General features: G+C 37.3%; 1 protein-coding gene across 2 annotated transcripts; it reads left to right on the forward strand.

Moving 5' to 3' along the window:
• Positions 1-929: 929 nt before the first annotated feature.
• lpl (lipoprotein lipase) lies at positions 930-9410 on the forward strand. 2 transcript variants are annotated; one of them, XM_053635135.1, is made up of 10 exons: positions 930-1303; positions 1961-2148; positions 2234-2413; positions 3384-3495; positions 4239-4472; positions 5568-5810; positions 6280-6400; positions 6497-6676; positions 7150-7257; positions 7441-9410. In XM_053635135.1, exons 1-10 carry the CDS (start codon positions 1198-1200, stop codon positions 7496-7498), a joined length of 1530 nt encoding a protein of 509 aa, XP_053491110.1. In that variant the 5' UTR covers positions 930-1197; the 3' UTR covers positions 7499-9410. The 2 variants fall into 2 exon arrangements, with proteins under 2 accessions (XP_053491110.1, XP_053491109.1); XM_053635134.1 differs by having other exon boundaries at positions 933-1303; positions 1958-2148.
• The last annotated feature ends 12212 nt before the right edge of the window (positions 9411-21622 follow it).

Consider the following 21622-nt stretch of genomic DNA (forward strand, 5'->3'; position numbering starts at 1 on the left):
AACTCTGCAGTGTGCCTATGCTCTGCTCACCACTGTCCAGCCAATCAGCTTCAGTGTTTTCTCACACACCCATTGACCTGCACCCCAAACTCAGAAACTAAGTTCTATTACATTCTATCTCTAAGTTCCGAGATCAAAACAAGCTCCTCACTACGGTTCAGCCCCCACACTGCAGTCACCCTCACTGTCACTGCCCCTGCTGGGAAATGCTGGTGCTTTTCTTCTTTTACACAAGTCAAAATGTCACATGATTAATGAAATAAACAGTGTGGAACCTGGAAAAACACCTGGTGTGAGATTTTTTTTTTTTTTTATAGATTATTTAGATTTAGTATGCATTTAGTAGTCTAAACTACTTGAATAAACAGGACTGATTTTACTCATGCTGATTCATTCATCCATATATTTATATGTTAATGTTTGTGAAGCACAAATGATATTATAGCATTGTAATAATGTAGCTCTTTATGAATACACACACACACACACATATATATATATATATATATATATATATATATATACATTAAAACAGAGTGCTGCCATGTACTGTGTTCATTTCATTTTTAATTTATACATAATTTTAAAAAAAACAAAAAAACATTACTTATGTAAGTCAGATTGATTAAAAAGCATATAATTAAACTAAATATTCACTGATTATTTATTATTATTATTATTATTATTATTATTATTATTATTATTACATTAAAAATGTGACTATTCAGTTAACAAAAATAGAGTGCATTCTTGCTGCAGTGTCCAGTGATCATTTTTAGAAGAAAGAATAATCTTAATCTTAAAATATTCTTTATGTACAACAGATCTTTTCATATAAAATATCCGTCTTCGTGTTTATTTAATTAGTTAAACGAAAAAGTTTCAAAGATTACACGCCTCCTAATAGTGAACGATAAAAAGACTGATGGTGGTGAGCGTCGAGGCTTTTGCTGCTTTTGCCCCGCCCATCTCCGCCAACAGGGCCAATAATTTTACATCTTATTTGCATATGGACCAATAGAAAGGGAATGATTTGCATATGAGGTCCATAAAAACACGCGTCTAACGGCGACTCTTTCAAACTAGTGGACGTGCTCAACTCACTCAGGGCTTTCACCAGGACTAAACTAAACTTTAGTTTGCAATTATTATTTTATAAAACCTGAATAAATATTTAGCACTTGTCCTTAAGCGAATATGGGAAGAGAAAACACTGTTTTGCTCATCATCTGGATGTATTTTTTGAGTCTTTCTTCCAGTTTTTCAACCACAATTGCTCCAACAGTGGAAACAAGCGCATTCAGTAAGTAGAAATGGTTCTAATTTTATTATTGTATTACATTATATATAATTTCCTTCAGATTGGAGTAACATTGGTTTGGAGTGGAGGTTGTGCCCTCTTTCTTGCAGCTGTTAGTGTAAACTGAGTGAAATGAAGGGAGTTGCTCAGCTTAAACTAAACAGATTGTGGAGCCCTCAGTGCTGAATCAGTGTGCTGGGGCCCTGCACAGACTCTCTGATTTTGCACAAATGCAAGAAAGAATATAAATCTATAAGCTTTATTATTATTATTATTATTATTATTATTATTATTATTATTATTATTATTATTATTATTGGCTCAATTTATGCAAATAAAATTCATGCATGAACTAAAAGCATTTGCATTACAGACTTTTAGAATGTAATGCAACCCTGTGTGTATTGTGTTCTGTTTTTATTTTGCTTTTCTCTCAGCTTTTCTGTCTAAATTTTTTGTATTGCGTCATTAGCTAGTTTTTTAAAATAGTAAGTCTGTAGGTTTTCAGGCGCCACATGCTACTATTTTTCCAATTCTAGTTTTAAATTGCAAGGGTTGCAAGAACTCAAGCATTTAACGAAGGTTTAAGGAAATATGTGTATTTGACCATTTAAAAGTGCACTGCTGCATTAAACAGTTTGTCAACTTGTGTTTAAGTAGGCAACATCACAACCAACTCTACAGACTGGATGGTGGACTTCAGCGACATTGAGTCCAAATTTGCTCTGAGAACAATCGAGGAACCAGAGGAAGATCTATGCTACATCGCTCCTGGCCAGCAGGACACCATTAAAGAGTGCAATTTCAATCCAGACACCAAGACTTTTATAGTCATTCATGGCTGGACAGTAAGTCCATAAATTCAAAAAGTGTGTTACAGCAAAGTGAGTGTGAACATGTTTCCCACAGACTGATCACCTGATCTGTGTACAGGTTACTGGCATGTATGAGAGCTGGGTTTCCAAACTGGTGACGGCGCTGTTTGAACGCGAGCCAACGGCCAACGTTATTGTGGTGGACTGGCTGGTCCGGGCACAGCAACATTACCCAACCTCAGCTGCCTACACCAAGCCGGTGGGCCGGGACGTGGCCAAGTTTGTCAACTGGCTACAGGTCAGAAACTAAGCTCAGACTCCCAAGAGCTGTCACTGTATTTAGATTTGAATATGTGCATCTGCAAAGTGGCAGCATATTATGTTAAACATATAGTTTAGAGCCAATAATATCAATACAAAAGTTTGCATCTCCCTTTCTAAATGTTGCAGAAATCTTCTCTAATAACATTTATGTCCTGCCTTTGCCTTTATAACCACCTACAAACTTTTTCACATCCTCTGAAGAGCTCTTGGGGCTTCCTAGTTGTAATAGTAATAATATATATATAAACTACTCTTGTATAAAAATTCATTTCAAAATCATTTTCTAATGGTTGTACTAGGAGCTGGTGATATTAAAAAAATATAATCTAAAAGGCACTTCTACGATACACAAAAATGTATCTGAATATATGTAAATATATATAGAAACAATTAAAGTTGAAAAGGAGAAAAATATTTCACAAAAAAACTACATTGTTTTTAACATTTTAACAAGTACACAATTTAAATATTAAATCAGATACTGTCTGACATTGTAATTACATTTATCTAAACATTTGTATTAGTATTTGTATTTTTTTTTTTTTTTTTACAATTTTATAAAAAAGACATTATGATATCCATGAAACTGTATTGTGACATAATATATCACAGTTTAGAAATTGCTCAGCCCTAGATTGTGCCTTGTGTTTTGAGTTTTGAATCTTGTTGCAAAATTCACCCACATTTTGTTTTTACCATGCTGACATTGTACATTCTCTGAAAAGAGGATACTAGGAAAGACTAGGGAAGTTTTTTTTTCTGAAAGTGGAGACATATTTTCCTATTTTTCTATTAAAAAGCTACAGGTAGTGCAAATATTTGCACCATATAATTTAAGGTTAAATAGAAATAGCTATTCCTCTATAACACCCATATAAACCATTTGTAATTAAAGCATCTTCCCTGTGAATAAAGGTCTTGCTTTGCTCATTTCCTGATGACAGGCCGAGCTGGAGTATCCATGGGAGAAGCTTCACTTCCTGGGCTACAGTTTGGGTGCTCATGTAGCTGGCATCGCAGGACTCCTCACAAAGAACAAAGTCAGCAGGATCACAGGTAACCCCATCAACATTCATCTGTCCTGCTGGACTAAATTGAAGTTTTAATTCTGCTGGTTTGGTTACGCCTCTATTAAAGTCATTATTAGATTACAGAGAACCCATGATTGTCTTTAGGAGGACAGATTAGAACTGTTAATCCTTCAGAGGACTTCTGCATTTTTACATGCAGTTTTCTTTTTCTTGTGATTTAACTTCTTAAACACCCAGGAGCTGGTAGTGGGTTCAGATATACATTCTTTACTCTCATAACTGCTTACATTTTCTGTTATTTTCACTGTAGTTACTAAACATTATGCTGTGCTTTAGGATGAATATTTGAATAATAAACTGTGAGTTTTGCAATGTAAATTATTAACATTAAGAAATATGTTTTGTATATAATTATGTAAATTTTCAAGTCAAAAAGTGTACATAGTTTGTGATTAGTGGTTAAGGTTTAATTTGCTCATATCAAAGATGTCGTAACTGTCAGTTATGACACATCAAATGGCAAGAATTCTTCAGAGGATTGACATTGGTGCTGCACAATATATCATTTATTAACTGATATCACAGACCACAGGTTATTATTATACCCTGTGAAGGTTCCAGATAGATTTTATAGGTGTTTTGATAAACGACCAAAAAGTGAAAGTCGTACATGCTGATATAATTTAGCCAGTTTTATAGTGATAGTTATATGCATTAATGGTTTGATTATCATTAGTTTTCAAGCATTTTTCATTTCTGTTGCTCCAGGCATGGATCCAGCTGGCCCAAGCTTTGAGTATGCTGACGCCCAGAGCACGCTGTCCCCAGATGATGCCCAGTTTGTTGACGTACTCCACACCAACACACGTGGCTCTCCAGACCGCAGCATCGGCATCCAGAGGCCCGTGGGCCACGTGGACATCTACCCCAACGGAGGGACGTTCCAGCCAGGGTGTGATCTGCAGAACACCATGATGATGGTGGCTACTTCAGGGTTGAGAAGTGCGTTCTCCTCATTATACAACAAGCAATTTACAGAACCAAAACATGAAAACAATTACGTCATCCTAAGACGCGTTCTATGACCTAGATTAGAGTGTTAAATACAAAAGCTATTTAAAAAAGTTAATAGTATGCTTAGATATGTAGCTTATCTTATTCTTGCTGAAGAAATGGACCTCCACTTCCAATTTTTAAGAAAATTTTCTTATACAAATATATTTGGCATAAATAGAATGTCAACATTACATGCACTCACAGTAGAGGTGTGCATTGAGACTGAGATTTCATTGGGCCCAACAAAATGTCAGAGAGTTGGACAGATTTATTGCCATGCAGACAGCAGTGGGTGGTCAGATATGAAAGTTGCAGGACAAAAAAGTTCACTTCCATTAACATAGGTGCATACTGAGTACTTTGTGTGTCACAATTACCACATTCGTTCATCCTTAGTATCTGCTTTATCCTGGTCAATAAACTACTAATTTGTGGAATTTTTGGAAACAGAACCAGTTTCATTAGAAAATATCTTGAGCAGATACAAACAACAATAAAAAAAAAATCTGTAGGACTGGGTGGGATTGGTCAAACTTGCTCAAGGTGTAGACGGGATTGGTCAAACTGGCACCAGGATTGGGTGGGATTGGTCAGACTTTCTGTGGGAGTGGGTGGGATTGGTCAGATGTTCTGTGGGAGCGGGTGGGATTGGTCAACTTTTTGTATGAGTGGGTGGGATTGATCAAATTTTCTGTTGGATTTGGCAGGATTGCTAAACTTTTTGTGGAAGTGGGTGGGATTGGTCAAAAGTTCTGCAGGATTGGGTGGGAGCGGTCAGATGTCCCTTCGGAGAGGGAGGATGTGGAATTAAAATTCTCAGAATACCTGTCTAGTTCACAGCATACATAGAAATACATCAAAGTACAGAAAATATCAAATCTGAGCCAAAATTGTAGGCCAGAATAGGTCAAATTACAATACGTAGTGCATTCATAGTAAGAATGAGGGGCCGTTAACAGGTAGCACCTTACCACTGTTAGCATTTTACACTAGTAACTAGTAACAGAACTTGTTACAGATCTTGTTCGTTGTCTTCACTAGACATGGACCAGATTGTGAAATGTTCCCATGAGCGCTCCATCCACCTCTTCATTGACTCCCTGGTCAACATGAAACAGCAAAGCATGGCGTACCGCTGTAGCTCCAAGGAGACCTTCAATAAGGGTGTATGTCTGAGCTGCCGCAAGAACCGCTGCAACAAGGTGGGCTACGAAGTCAACAAGGTGCGCAGCCGCCGCAGCAGCAAGATGTATATGAAGACCAGAGAGATGATGCCCTACAAAGGTAAAACATTAGACTTGTAGCTTTAGTGCAAAACTAAAATGTCTTTTATGCAAGAGGAAACAATTGCTGCATTTCTTATTGTAATTATAGTTATGAAATTAATTTTAGTGTAGGTTGCGCTTTTTAGGCCAAGTCTTGGGCCAAAAATTGCATAAGAAATTGTTTGGTTTTAAATGTTGATTGTAAAGTTACATATTGAAGACTTGAGATCATTTTTAGAGCTTTGTTTTGTGCTGTTATTTATAAAATGACAAACAATTGGTTGTAATGAGGTTGTAATTACTATGTTTGTGACATTAAAAGGTTAGTTTTACAACAGAGGCGCCTACAACACTACAATAATGGCTGTAAGCCAGCAGGTGTTTCCTTTCAAGATAATTCTGATTACTTCCTGTCTCTACATGGCAGGATTTTATGTCTATTTCTGTTCCTCAGAATTATTTATTTATTTATTTTTACTCCTATACAGTTTTCCACTACCAAGTTAAAGTCCACTTCTTCAGCAACACCAAAATAAGCTATACAGATCAGCCCATGAAGATTTCCCTGTATGGCTATTCTGGGGAGAAGGAGAACATCCCCTACATTATGTAAGTTGGTTTCAGTTTCTCAGGTCAAATACAAAGCATGAACACTTGTCGATGGTGGTGCATTTCATGGTGTGTGTGTTGGATGTGACCCTGCAGGCCTGCTTTGAAAACCAACACCACCATCTCCTTCTTACTCACCACGGATGTAGACATCGGTGAGCTGCTGATGGTGAAGCTGCTCTGGGAGAAGGACACCATCCTCAGTTGGCCCTGGTGGAATCCAGACACTTTCCACATTCGCAAGCTGCGCGTAAAATCTGGGGAAACACAGTCCAGGTGATTAAAATGGGAATAGTAGGGGTGGAGCATAATTAATATGTATGATACAGTTGTATGTAGTTATGAAACAGTGTGTATTGGGTAAATGTTGGAAGACAATTAAGACTTAAATGGAGCATGCAGGATGTGCCTGTCAGTTCCATGGAAGGAGGCATGGCCTCACATTCAAAATGATAAAAATCTAACAGTGATAAAAAAACAAACAAATGATGCAGTACTGACTCACGATGTAATGCATCATAATGTATTGTTAATCAGATTGTTGATTACATGTTAAGATGTGTAACTCAGGAAAAGTTACAAGCTTGCACATTTTTGGCTCTGTGCTGCCATACATCATTTCTCTACCCACCTCTGGTGGGTGTCTTTACATGGATTTGGTTAAGTTGAAAAAATACCCTTTGTGTTGATGTGCCATTTTAGAGCTATACACACCACTCATATTTTGCAATATGTTTGCATAATTTCAGAGTGATCTTCATTGCCAAGGAAGGTGAGTTTGCCTACCTCACCCGTGGAGGGGAAGCTTCCATGTTTGTGAAAGACAAAGAAGCTCAGTCAAGCCACAAAAATAAAAGGTAGCATTTTGATTTATTTCCCAACTTACTGAAACACAGTAGCATCACAAAAGAGTCCTGCATTTACTACCAAGAATGTTTCATCATGTAACAAGGCTAAGATAAAATGTTATTAGTTGACACTTTGTATATTGTATAGATATATATCAGTAGTTTGTTTGACTATGTCTTTGACTTTGACAGATTGCACAAGTTGAAGATACACGGCAGCTCATTCAAAAATACTGCCATAGATGCTTAGAGATGCCCTCGCACTGCCACCATTTTGCCGGAAACTGAGAGGAACCTGCTGAAACCAGCCTGGGAGAGAGACGGTGCAGTTTCTGTACATTCTGATCCGAGCAAGTTAGCTCAGATAGTAGCATTTATGTGACCTTCACCCATAAGCACATCCTGTAAGGAATTCTACTTGTGATAACCTTTAACTGCTGAGCAGTTTAAATAAAAACGCCTAACTTCTGATTACCACTCAGTATTATCGATTAGTTGAACTTTATCTGAGGTCACTGGCGCTCAGAGTAGAGCCAGAACTTGATGTGACTGGAGCCTAACCACTTCTCATTGGCTGTAAATAGGCATGTGACTATGATAAAATTGGACCATTCAACAAATATCATGAAGGAAATGCTGCTGAGGTTTGTTTATAGTTGACAAAGCTGACCAATGAGACCAGCAAAGATGTTAGTGATGGGCAATAATGATAGGAAAATCATGCACATGCCTAGATGCTTAATATTTCTTTAAATGAAAGATAAGAAGTCCTTTATTGTTATGCAATATATATGTGCGTATATGTAAGTAAACTCTTACACTGTTATAATGTGTGTATTGAATTTCTGTCAGCGTTGGTCAAACCGAAGCGAAAGGAATAAACAATGTAGGGCAAAGTGGGCGTTATATGGGATTGTATTCAGCTCACAGGGGCATCGTATGCCTAACTGACTGACTCACTGAGTCACTGACTGACTGATTGACCCATTGACTGACTGATTGACTTAATGAGTCACTGACTGACTGATTGACTCAGTGAGCGACTGACTGACTGATTGACTCACTGACTGACTGGCCAATTGATTTGCTGACTGACTGATTAACTTACTGATTGATTCACCGAGTCACTGTCCGATTGACTCACTGCGTCACTGACTGACTCACTGACTGACTAGCTCTGAAGGTGAAACCACCTGATGAAGGGAAATCAAATATGTTTATGTCCCTGTTTATCTGCCTACATAACAATCAACCACTGAGTGTCCTTGATCACAGTGACGTGCTTGACATTGCCATGTTCAGGTAGTTTATAATGCCGTGACACTAGGCTTTGTGTATAAGATGTCATGGTGAAATTTTATAGAGTATAAAAGATGCACAACACTCAAAATCTCTTTCAAACACTGAAGCCAACTAAAACCTATTCATTACCTATCAGATACACTTAATGGTGTAGGCATGTTGACCACTTGCTAGCATGGGACCAAATATTCTCTTAGCTGAATCTATATACAGAAATGATCAGTGTAAATATGTTTAATTGTTCTATATTCGGAGATGTGCAAGTTTAAGTTGTTTTTGTGTCCGTGTTTGAGTTACTGTGTTTGGCACAGGTCACTTTATAGGCTTGGATTAGTTTCCTGTTTGATCCATTCATCACTTAATGTCACAATCAGATGTTTTCATTCATTTGATCACTTGTTCACAATTCAATCAAAAGATCACTCAAGACCTAAAATGTATTTATCTAAACTGTTTGAGGCATGCAAAAGTTTAGGTTTTGATTGATTAATCATACACTTAATATTGCCTCATAATGTGATCATCTGCCAGATTGTTGAGAATTAAAGGAATTCTGAACATGCTTCTGAACACTTCCTGATTGTGACTTAAATAGGTAAACTATACAGAATTCATTATCTGTGCTGTTATAGTTCCCAGCATGCACCAGAAACCTAGTCCTGAGGAAATCATAAATTAAATAGACCTCATGAAGATGAATTTCCTCCATAAGAGCTATAAATACAACAGGATTATTTATTAAATGTATATATTTGTACATTAGCCTTGTATAAACAATGTATACCCTTGAGATCATTCATCATATTAATATGCAATGCACTGCATAAGTATATTTTAATAAAGAGTATGTTGCATTATAACTGGCTAAATCTGTCTTTCTTTATGAGTTTTAAGCAGAAATTTTAAAATACTTTATGATTTGGTCTGAATCAAAGACAAACATAATTTGATGGAAACTAGCAGCTGCCTGACCTTGTCTGCTATTTTGATACAGATCAAAACAGTTGATTAAAGAGATGATAAGTTATGTGTAGGATTCATGACCACTGACAAAAACTGGAATGAATTTAAATGCACAGAAATTACTTAGAATATTGTGATAAATTTTATTTTAATGGCTGTTTAATCCTCTGAGGTCTGTTATATATATATATATATATATATATATATATATATATATATATATATATATATATATATATACACACACATACTGGTGTTCAGACATAACAAAACATATGTTTGGTCCAAAAGTTCTGTTTGAAATCTGTCCTTCTGTTTATAGGGCATCTGAAATCAAACATCAAATAAAACTTATTTGAGTCCTATCTGTCCTCTTCTACATATAAGAGCTAACAGATGCCCACGATTGGTTAGTGTCATTGTGACTGACAGGGGAAAGAGTGTATGCCGCTCCCACTCCGACAGCAAAGAAAACGCTGCTCTCTTGGTCTCCCAGTTTCAAATGGCTGTAGCATCAACAGTATTCAGTATCTCAGTGTTAAAGCCAGCACCTTTTTCTTTTGCACCATTCTGAATCCCCCAATTTTTAAAAACAAACCATCACTAGTTCTTCACATCACTTATGTGGATCCTCTGTTTCAGTTGATCCAATCACATGCATTTAAGTAAATGGTGTAGCTTTCATAGATTTTTAAAAAATTTTCGTTTACCCTCTCTGGTCTGATTACCGAAGTGATTACGTGACTTGTTAAAAATAAAACCAGCCACGAAAACCGGATGTTTACAGATGATTGGACAGAGAAGTGTTTATTCTCTACTTCTAAACAAATGTTTCATCTGTTTCAGAGTCTGTGTTGTTAGTCGAAAGTGGTCATTTGAAGCGCCACAATGAAATAAATCAAACACTTCACATTGTCTTTGGAAACAAGAACTTCTTAAATTTGAGTTGAATACCTTTGCTTTAAAGTTTAGAAAATAGTTTAATAAACAAGCCTGCATTTATTTAAATGAGGCCATTGACCAGCATTTGCCAGGGCAGGTCTATGACCACAAGGTTGTAAGTTCCCAGGACAGCCAGAGAGCCAGTCCTTAATCCTTAACTCCTCAGCGTGTTTGGACTGTGTTCACTCTCTGAATAAAAAGCATCTGCTTAATGAGCTGATGTAAAATATAAATGTCCTAAAGAGGACATTCAAATGCTTCTGCTTTAAATAACTTTGTTATTTCAGTACAGCATGTTTACTACCAACATCTACCAGGTTTAATCTTGAGGCTACAGCTTGTGTTAATAAATCATTTATGTGACATCAATTACTTAATCGCATTCCCTAATCTATAGCGTCTTTCAGTTTTACTGACATTTCTTTGTTAAATAGGCATTGTTTCCTGCAATTATGGGGACATTTGGTCTCTGATAAAGACAGTAAACAAAACACACATCTATATGGTCTTGTGAAATTTGCTTTTAATTTATCCCCAATCCTTCAGTCCTAATGGTGAAAACAACAGTTTCCTCAAAAACAGGAGGTGATTCTTGGCGCAGATCCGCGTCATGTGCCTTTTATTGGACTCTCCAAATGGAATTCCTGGAAAGTCAAGGAGAGTTTTGGACTCGTCTCAGGTCCTGGCAAGACTTGATGTTCGGACTGGAAACAAAAACTCTCAGAAGGCCACTTGCTGTATTTCTGCACTTGCACACACACACACACACACACACACACACACACACACCAATGCATACCCACCTCACAACAACCACAACAACAGCATCAACACTGTGACTCAACTGCATGTGATGTAAACACAGTGGTAATTATGTAGAGATTTCTCAGGACATGTTCTTCCATGCTCTGGGTTGCTTTTCGAGGAAAAGAGGAAGCTTGTCTTAGTAATGAATAGAGTCTATTGAAGCCTGTTAAGGTGAAGTTCAATTCAGAGTACAATTCCTTGATGCGCATGGTTTAAAAGGAAATTGAGCATTCAATAGAACTGCCAGGACTATCATAGAACCAATGTTGGGCACTTGAGCCAGACACTAAACCCTAACCCTTGGATTGGATTGATTTCATCCTCTAACTTACTTACTTTAAAAAAAGTTCTGTAAAAATAAAATACGATTTAGACTATTTTCCTCTCACACCTAATGTAACTACTGATTAAATGACCAGCCCAGACATACTGTATTTGGTATCTGACATTTAAGTCTTTCATTTCTTAATCATCATAATCACGAGAACTATGATTCTAAAGTAACTAACAGTGTAACATACTAGGAGGAAAACACTAGCCACCTTCTTCTGTATACAAAGTTCTATCCACTCTTTGGCATACAAAGTGCTATCCACCCTCTTCTGCATACAAAGCGATATTCACCCTATTCTCCATACAAAGTGCTATCCACCTTCTTCTGTATAGCTCACACTCACACACAATTGGCTAGTGTCACTGTGCACTGTGACTGACAGGAGCGAGAGAGAGAGAGAGAGAGAGAGAGAATGTCACCCAGACAGCATGACCAATATGGCTCCATTGCCTCCTGGTTACGGATAGCAGTAGCATCATCAGGATTCAAACTTGCGATCTCCGGATGATATTTTCTGCTGCATCACTTTATGGAAGGAGTCTGCAGTGTCAGTGCCTTGTAAGACTCAGAGGTAAAGCTGCAACTTTAAGTTTTCCAACACTGGAAAGTCTTCGGGACAAAGAAGCACAGAGCAGCATGACACCAAATGTTTTATTCCTTACTTATTATTAAATAATAAGTAATGATTAATAATTATTAAATATAAAATATTTTACATAACTGCTATTGCTGCAATATTCATGTTATTTCCCCCCTCAATGTTCTATGCTTGGACCCTTTGTCTTATGGAGCATGTAGTATTGTTTTTGCAGGTGACACTAGCCTCCATCCTCAAAACAATGTACATTGTCCAAAAACTATTTCAATGATGAAACGTTTCTTGTTACAGTGCTACAGAATACATTTGTCATTACGGCTCCACCGGGCACTGGCATGCTGACTCTCACAGAGGATTTGATGTCCTAAAAACCTCCTGTTATGTATTTAAAGCCTGCAGTCTAGGAATGTCACTTCTATACTTGTAAGTGTGTTAAGCTGACATTTCTGAAAGCCAGAGAAGCTCACCCTCTTGATCTGGGGAGAATGTGTGCTTCTCTGGCTTTTAGAAATGTCTGATTTATTGTCCTCTTTATGTCACATTACTGATCCAGACTTCTGAATTGCAGCTGAGTGTGCATGATGTCACAGGTCATGTGAGGGACAACAATAAGCACTTTCCAGGCTGTTCTTCAATGCCCAGGTTGACCCCTTGAAATGTTTTTTAATCACTTCACAGTGTTTATTGTAAAATGTCTTGAAACAGGACAAAGGCCAATAACTCTGCTGACTACAACACACATTTTACTTAGATAAAAGACTGTGTTTGAATCCTTTACTGGTTATTGATGGATTATACCCGAGTGGACTAACGCAGAGAATAACATTTTTTATATGGTCTGGCTTGTTCTTTGATTTGCTCTGTATGTGTAAATTTCTACAAAGATGTGATAGTGCTAATGAATCATAAAAGAGCTATTTGGAAACAATTAGCATCGTGAATGTAAGACAAAAGCATCCTATACCAAAATCCAACCCTTGGGCCCCTGCTGTTATAGGAAAATAATGAACAACAAGGTGGAAGTGGTGTTATTATTTTCCAAAGTGTTTTATTCCTCTGATACCCCAGCAATTTTTTCTTTAACTGATTAAATAATGACACATTATACTTTTTATGTTTGTAAATACATATACATTGATCAGCCATAACATTAAAACCACCTCCATAATATAGTGTAGGTCCCACTTGTGCTGCCAAAACAGCTTTGATTTGTCAAGACATTGACTCCACAAGACCTCTGAAGGTGTGCTATGGTATATGGCTACAAGACATTAGCAGCAGATCTTTTAAGTCCTGTAAGTTATGAGGGGGGGCCTCCATGGATCGGACTTGTGTGTCCAGCACATCCAACAGATGCTTGATCGATTGAGATCTGGGGAATTTGGAGGCCAAGTCAACACCTTGAACTCTTTGTCATGTTCCTCAAACCATTCCTGAACAATTTTTGCAATGTGGCACAGGTTGTCTTTCCTTGGACCACTTTTGTTAGGTACTAAACACTGCATACCGGGAACATCCGACCAGACCTGCCATTTTGAAGATGCTCTGACCCAGTTGTCTAGCCATCACAATTTGGCCCTTGTCAAAGTCGCTCAGATCCTTACACTTACCCATTTTTCCTGCTTCCAACACATCAACTGTGAGAACTAACTGTTCACTTGCTGCCTAATATATCCCACTCAGTGACAGGTGCCAACATAATGAGATAATCAATGTTATTCACTTCACCTGTCAGTGGTTTTAATGTTATGGCTTAGTTACATGTTGTGGAATGTCTATGAAACAAGTAGTCCCTGTTATCACTTACATTTTAGCAGCTATTAACAGTCACACTCTCACTTTGTCTTGACGTGAATAAGAAAAAAATGCAGCCATTCATGTTACTGAGAAACTACAAAGTGTAAACTCCTCTGTCCTGAAGACTTTACTGTGTCAGAAAACTTAAAGTTATAACTTTACATCTGACTGTTACAAAACCCTTACAGTGGAGATTCTTTCCAAAGATGGTAAAAAACATCTCTTCACAGAAAACAATGAACACGAGCTCAGGGGTAAATGCCATTTAATAATATAACATTACTTTTCCAATAACTTAGCTGAATTTAAAAACAGGAGCAATTGTGACTATACTACTTTCTCTAATAGCTTTGACAGAAACGATAGCTTAGACACAGGCCGATAATTATTAAAGCAACCTTCATCCAAACCCTGTTTCTTAAGCAAAGGTTGAACAATAGCATGCTTAAAACAATTTGGGACCACCCCAGCATCCAAAGGTGAATTTATCAACACCTGTATATTGGGGCCAATTTCAGAAAAAGTTGCTTTCATAATCACAGACGGAACAACATCAAGTGCCGTGGCCGTTATTTTCATCTGGTTAACCAGATCATACAGTTCCTTTAGAGAAACATGTTGAAATTGATCAAAGGAAACCGGTATAACCAGAGAATTCAGGGACTGGTTTGAGAGCTGCGAAGTGAAGGAAGAACGAATGGTAATTACTTTATCAGCAAAAAACTTTAAAAACTTCTCAAAGAGTTCAGAAGAGGGTTCCCCATGGAATTGCCAACTCGGATTAATAAATGAATTTATCGTGGGGAATAAAATCTTAAGTCTATGACATTGTGTAGTAATTAAATCAGAGAAATACCTAGACCTAGCTGACTTTGCTGCGTTCTGAAACTTAAACAAACAGTCTTTAAAAATCAGAAAGGACACAGTTAAATGATCATGCTTCCATCTACGCTCGGCTTTATGACAAGCCTGTCTGAGAGAACAAGTATTATCATCCAGCCAGTAATAAAATTTATGCTTTGTTTGTTTCAGCTTAAAAGGTGCAATGGAATCTAAAATATTAGAGCAAAATGTGTAAAATAAGGCAATCAAATCATGAGGCCCAGAAAAAGACTGCAGCATCCAAGATAGATTTTTCAACAGCATTAGTTTGATAACTTTCACTGAACTGAGAGGCAGTGAAAGAATTAATAAAACGGGAGTAATAACCTGAAGGCCTAGTCACAAGGGCAGAGCCGGCAGCAGGGACAGTAAAAACAATGGGCTTGTGATCAGAGAAGGAAGCATTGTCAATATTAACATTATCAACAGTAGTTCCATATGACAATATAAGGTTTAGACTATGACCAAGGACATGTGTTGCCTGATTTATATGTTGAATAAGACCAAAGGAATCCAAGATATTACAAAATTCAGTAACCAAGGGTCGACCAAGGCAGCAGACATGCACATTAAAATCACCCAATAATTACATACGATCATACAACGGAACAATAGAAGTAAAAAAAAATCACTTAAAAAAGCAGTGTCCAGGTTACCTGGCCTATAGATCAAAGCACAGAAAAGCGTGGAAGAGGTCGACTCTAACACAACACACTGTACCTCAAACGACGAGTAACTCCCAACAGAAACTGTCCGTATGTTAAGTGACTGTTTAAAAACCATAGCAACCCCACCGCCCTTGCCAGAAGGCCTTGGAGTACTAATAAAACAACAGTTCGCCGGACAGAGTTCCTCGAAGACTGTTGACTCACCAGGACTAACCCAGGTCTCCATCAGGAATAAAATATCCAAGTTATGTCTGGCAGAAAAGTCATTTCAAATGAAAGTTTTGTTGTACACGGACCTAGCATTAACTAGGGCCATATTCAGAGGAGACTGAGATAACAAGGTCAGATCCAGTAAAACAAATTCCAGTTGGCGAAGATTTAAACAGTTCACTCTTCTCTGACGAATCCGTAATCGTGGAGGAGCAGAGCAATTAAATGAGTATAGGAAGTCCGGGAAAATAGGCAGATGAAAAACATATCTGTAATCCCATGACCATTGCGTCAAGTGACCTCCAGGTTCTTCAGTTTCTTCCCACCAACCTAGCAGGTGGATTGGCTAGGATAAATTACCCCTAGGAGTGAGTAAGCATGTGAATGTGTGTACATCTGATCGCAGATGGATCAGCAAACCAAAACAATGTAGTCTAGGCTTAAGTATTGTGTTCAGCAATCTTTCAAATCCCACACATAGTACACACACATAGTATCGTGGGTTTATTGGTTACAACTACAATACATTCCATTTAGGGTCAGAATAGTTCACAAAAAACAGTAAAGGTATTCAGCAATGATTAAGCCTACATTAAGGTTCTGGTATACTTAGGGTTTTTTTTTTTACGTGTACGCTAGCATACACGCACAGTCTTATGCATAGCCTTTCAATGTATATGCCATTTGACATGTACACGTACACAGGCTGTCGACGCATGCGCATTACAACAACTTGCACAACCCCTCCTGGCCTACAAGAGACAGTACAGAGCAGTAAATCAGGTCTTTTATTATGAAGAACGACAACGAAGAAGAACCACAAGAACACAAAGAACAATGCTCTCGCCACGATTAGCACCCATATACAAATCCTTATACTCTTTAAGGTTAGAATTATACAAATGTGGGTAGTTTCTAACCTGCACCCGTTTCCGTCTCTTCCGTTTATTCCATTTTTTTCTTCGACTACGTTGAGAATCAACGGCCCTGGATCACTGTTGCCACCTTGTGGAACAACTAAATAGTGTAAAAGAATTAAATGCGCATGTATGGCCTATGCATACAAAGTTTTATAAAATTACCAAATTCTTAGAAACATCGGGAGGCAAGCATATAGTACACGTGAACTCTGCTGATGTCAAAATTTGCGTCACGCGTACTGTACACTGTTCCTAGCGTACGTGTAAACAGTGAAGTATACTTTCTACTTTAGACCAAAACTCAACAGTGCAGTATTAAAAACTACAAACAGATAACTTAAAAACCCAGTGACAGTTCCAACCTGTTATGTTATCTGACCTAAACAATCAGACAGTTTGATTGAACTGAAGGAACTCATTAAACACATTCAAATGGGGGAAAGTTTTTCAAATGAGATCAATGCATTACTGAACCAGGTTATAGGCTACACAACAAACGCAATTTAGGCTATTTAAAACTTAATCTTCTTCACCTTTTCTTTGGTAAATCTGGCGACTACCTTGTCCTTGTCAATGTCAATGTCAATTTCCCTTTCGATGTAGAGCAGTGCTAAATTTGACAGCCGTGACTCACCTATGCTTGACCGCAAGTAACTTCTGGTGAGTTTCAGACGGCTAAGTCCTCTCTGCCTGTTATTGTTCTAAAGGGAAATGACACATGTGTAAACAAATTGCAATGCACAATTTAGTAGCCAGCGACTACCAACCCATTTTGTAATAAAATGATTTGGAATGGACATTTGATCTATGTTTTGTTACTAAAAAAGAAAATAAATGTAATAAATAAATAAATAAATATTCGTGGTCAGTAGGGGCCCCCATAGAAGGCAGGCCCTGGGTTATTCGTGCCCCTGTATAACCCCCAACCCCCCCCCCCCAAAATTCTTACCTTACCTTATCTTATCTTAAACCTCTTGCTGTAATGAACATAATATCCTGTTCTCTTAACTGGATTTTAACCCCGAGAAAATTACTAAAATAAATTCAATATCCAACCAAAAGATTTTGACATACAGTACATACAATAAAGGTGAGAAACAAACTCAAGCCCCAAACAAATCCTGAGCTTAGGGTTAAAAAAAAACACCAAAAAACAAAAAAAAACACACACACACACACAGACAGAGTGTAAAACTGACCTGGGATCAGCATGAAATAATTCATGTGAAATTCAGAACAGTAGGCTACTGGAACAGTACATTGTTTTTTTAATCTTAGTCCATATAGTGCAGAAATGTAAACATATAATATAATCTTACTCAGAGGTTCTCATACATTTTGCAACCAGGGACCCCTTCCAGAGTAAAACCATTTCCAAGGAACAACAGTCCAAATGTACTATCATATTCATTTATTCGAGACATTAGAGATTTTCAGCTTTTTTAGAACTATATACTCATTCAGATGTAGAATTGAAACACTGTATCATATTAACATCACTGCCTGGTTTAAAAATTGCAGCTGGATTAAAGTTAACATTATTTATATTGTATTATAGGTGAGCTTTAGATCAACCCCTTTCATTTCAAGTGACCAGTCAATTAGGATTACAAATATAACAATTAAATAATAACCATAACATAACATAACCTTTAGGGACTCCCTTGGTACAGTATACTGTACATGATGGACGTCTGGGGGTCAGTGATCCCCAATTTGAGAACCATGGCTCAAATCAATTCCTAAACATTTTATTCTATCCTGTGAACATACTGACCAATCTCAGATACTCCAAATGATATTCTCTGAGGGTTTTGGGTGGTTTTAGTGTCTGTTACGGCTACATGAAGTGGACAAAAATAACATATTGTGATTACTACACACTATTGTGATATGCCTTGCAATATATACAAACAACTCTTTATTAAATTTATCAAAATTATTATTATTATTATTATTATTATTATTATTATTATTATTATTATTATAGTTTTGTTATAGTCCACAAATAGAAAGGACTTCATCATGGGTGAAGAATTCCTTGGACTAGTTGCACATTTCTATACAACTCTTCAGTTGTGCATGTAGTTTTTTGCAAAACGGGAGACTTTGTTCTTATTCTTGTTCCTCCATTCCGTTCAACGACATCAACAATTTGATCATCAGTTATATCTGGTGTGAGATGACTCCTCCTGCAGGAGAGCCTCCAAGCAACACACCTTTTCACCTGAGAAGATTTTAAGTCTGTTAGGAGATGTGCATTAGTTGAACTAATTAAATTATTTGACACTTGACACTATGCCCTAAATTTTGAACTGTTTGCTACTTCTAAACTCATTAATTCATTCAAGTTCAATAAGTGCTTTATCCTGGTCAGAGACCCAGTGGATTAGGAGCCTATAATGGGAAAACTGGATGCAATTTAGAAATCCACACTGAATGGGATGCCAGTTCATCAGAGGGCATTGTCCACTCAGTCACACCTAGAGTCACCAATACACCTACTGGCATGTTTTGGGAGGTGGGAGGAAACACACATGGGGAGAAGAGTAAAGGTTAAGGATTGAGCTCAGGACCCTAGAGCTGTAACGCAGCAATGCTACCCTCTGAGCCACAGCCCTACTTCTGAACGTCTTCCCAAATAAAAGCTTGTTATCTGAAAGATAAGCACTCAAAGTGGTGGCCGCTACGCCAGGGGGTCAACAATTTGGTGTGAAAAATAAATTCTCATTCTCAGACAACCACACACACACAATCAATTCCTAATGTAATGTAATGTAAAGATGTAAGATGTAATTATTAATAATAAAAAAAAGGGGGGATATATTCAGAAGTTTGTACTTTTAATGTGTTTTAAAGATGTTTTAAAAATGTTAATGCCATTTGGGGGGCCTTGCCCTGAAAAGTTTGGGAACCCCTGCCTTATGGTCTTAGAAGCCTTGTGGATACTTGCAAATGAAGGCCACATGACGCCATTTGGACATCCGAGTCACTCCCATTATCCTCAGCAAGTCCTCATGTCACCAGACTAACTCAGGACCTGTTTACACTAGTGTGTTTTCATTTTAAAACGGCATTTTAAAATGAAAACGATCCTCGTCCACACTGGCATTTCCGCTGTGTTACAGAAACGATCTCCGTCCACACTACACGACCGAACATGCATGTCACAAGACCATTCATGCACACTGGGCAAAGCCACGCCTTCGTTTTCAAAAGTCTTTGTTTTGGTCTGCTTACACTGAAACGCGTGCCCGGGGTTTTCAAACTAAAACGGGGTCTTCGCGTTTCCAAAAGTCTCCATTTTCAAGGGTCAAAAACGCCAGATTAGTATAGATTACAGGTGTAACATAGCAAAAGTTATGCATTTTAAAATGAAAACACACTCATGTACACAGGGCCTGAGACGTATCAATTCAGAACAATCGACTTCTAACAAAGCACACCTGTACACACACACTCCCATTAAATAACCCAGACTTTCATTTAGCATGTAACTGTGACATTTCTGTGCTGTTTACATTCCCCTTCTAGTCTGACTGTTTGTTTCTGGATTTCTCTTTTGATAATTGCCTTATTCCTTTGGTGTGTCTACTTTGGAGGGCTGAATCTACACCTGCATCCTTCTGTCTGCCCTTCACAGAGTGCTGGATCTTTCTCAATCTCTTTTTTTCTCTCCATTATATTCAGGTTCATCGCTATGTCTAGCAGTTTTCTGATTCATAATCTCCAGGAGCAACCTCATGATTCTAAGTGTCTGATTTATGAGTTCTGAGGGGACCATAACTTCTAACATTGTAATTGTGAATAAAGGTAGCTGACTTATTAAAATGTATCTTTTAGAGATTGATCCAGATATTGAATTAGACGTTCTTGAATAGTCAACTGTCGATTTGGTGTGGTTGTTGCCAAAAACACCTAGTTTTTAAGGATGGTCTGTTGATATGGTCTCTTCCTGTTGACTTGAAAGAATAGATAAGAAGGGCTTTCCTAGATTGCCCAGATTTGTCTTCGCCAATCACTTGAACAGCAGTTAAATCCAATTATATATTACAAATCCAAAAAATCTCAATCAGTTGGCATGTTTGTCATTCTATCACTTCATTGCTCATGTTGTATCCTCTATGAATTTGTGTCTGTCCTTTTTGTCTTTTTCAATTGTTTTACCCAATTGTCTTCCATAGTTACCACAACCATGTTGTCTGTCTACTTGTGTGCGTGTTTGAGTGAGGGTGGGAGGATGGAGCAGAGGTAGTCTTGTTATTTGTTTTTCTGATTTACTGAAATATAAAATTGTACATGTTGACATATAGCTTAACAAATAAAATACATTATATATTAAAATGACTACATTCAGTCAGTGCAAGAGACACATTTTTCCCGACCCAGATTTTGACAAAGTTGGATAAGTGTAATTTTAGAAATACAAATTATTTATTACATTGTCCAACACATCTGAGGGAAATGTTGATGTTATTGATTAGTCTGTTTTTTCCTCTATTACCATTTTGTATTTACATTGTATGTTTAAAAGATTTAATAGCTAAGTATTAGCCTATGTAATAGCAAAATATTAGCCTAAGTATTAGCCAACTGCCTAGCAACAGTGTTCTCACAGTGATCATGTTGGAAGAGGTTAATAAGTTTGTGATGTGATTTTTGCTTTAAAAAAAAAAAAAAATTACTTCTTTTTTTTTCTTTCACCAGGATGGTATTTTGTTCAAAGGATCTCCAAAATACAAATCTGCTTAATGAGGTGATTTTTGTGGAATGCAAAAACATGTGGAGGAGATCGTCTATGAGGTACAGTAAGATTTCCACCATTAATTCATATGCAATCTGTAGCATAAATTATTTTATTTATTCAAAATACTGATACAAATCTTTAGATATTTTTTTTTTCAAACTCTGCAGGTGCAAGTATAAAAGCCAATGAGAAAACAAAATGCAG

The sequence above is a fragment of the Ictalurus furcatus genome, chromosome 10 (assembly GCF_023375685.1).
Source record: "Ictalurus furcatus strain D&B chromosome 10, Billie_1.0, whole genome shotgun sequence".
Classification (NCBI taxonomy): domain Eukaryota; kingdom Metazoa; phylum Chordata; class Actinopteri; order Siluriformes; family Ictaluridae; genus Ictalurus; species Ictalurus furcatus.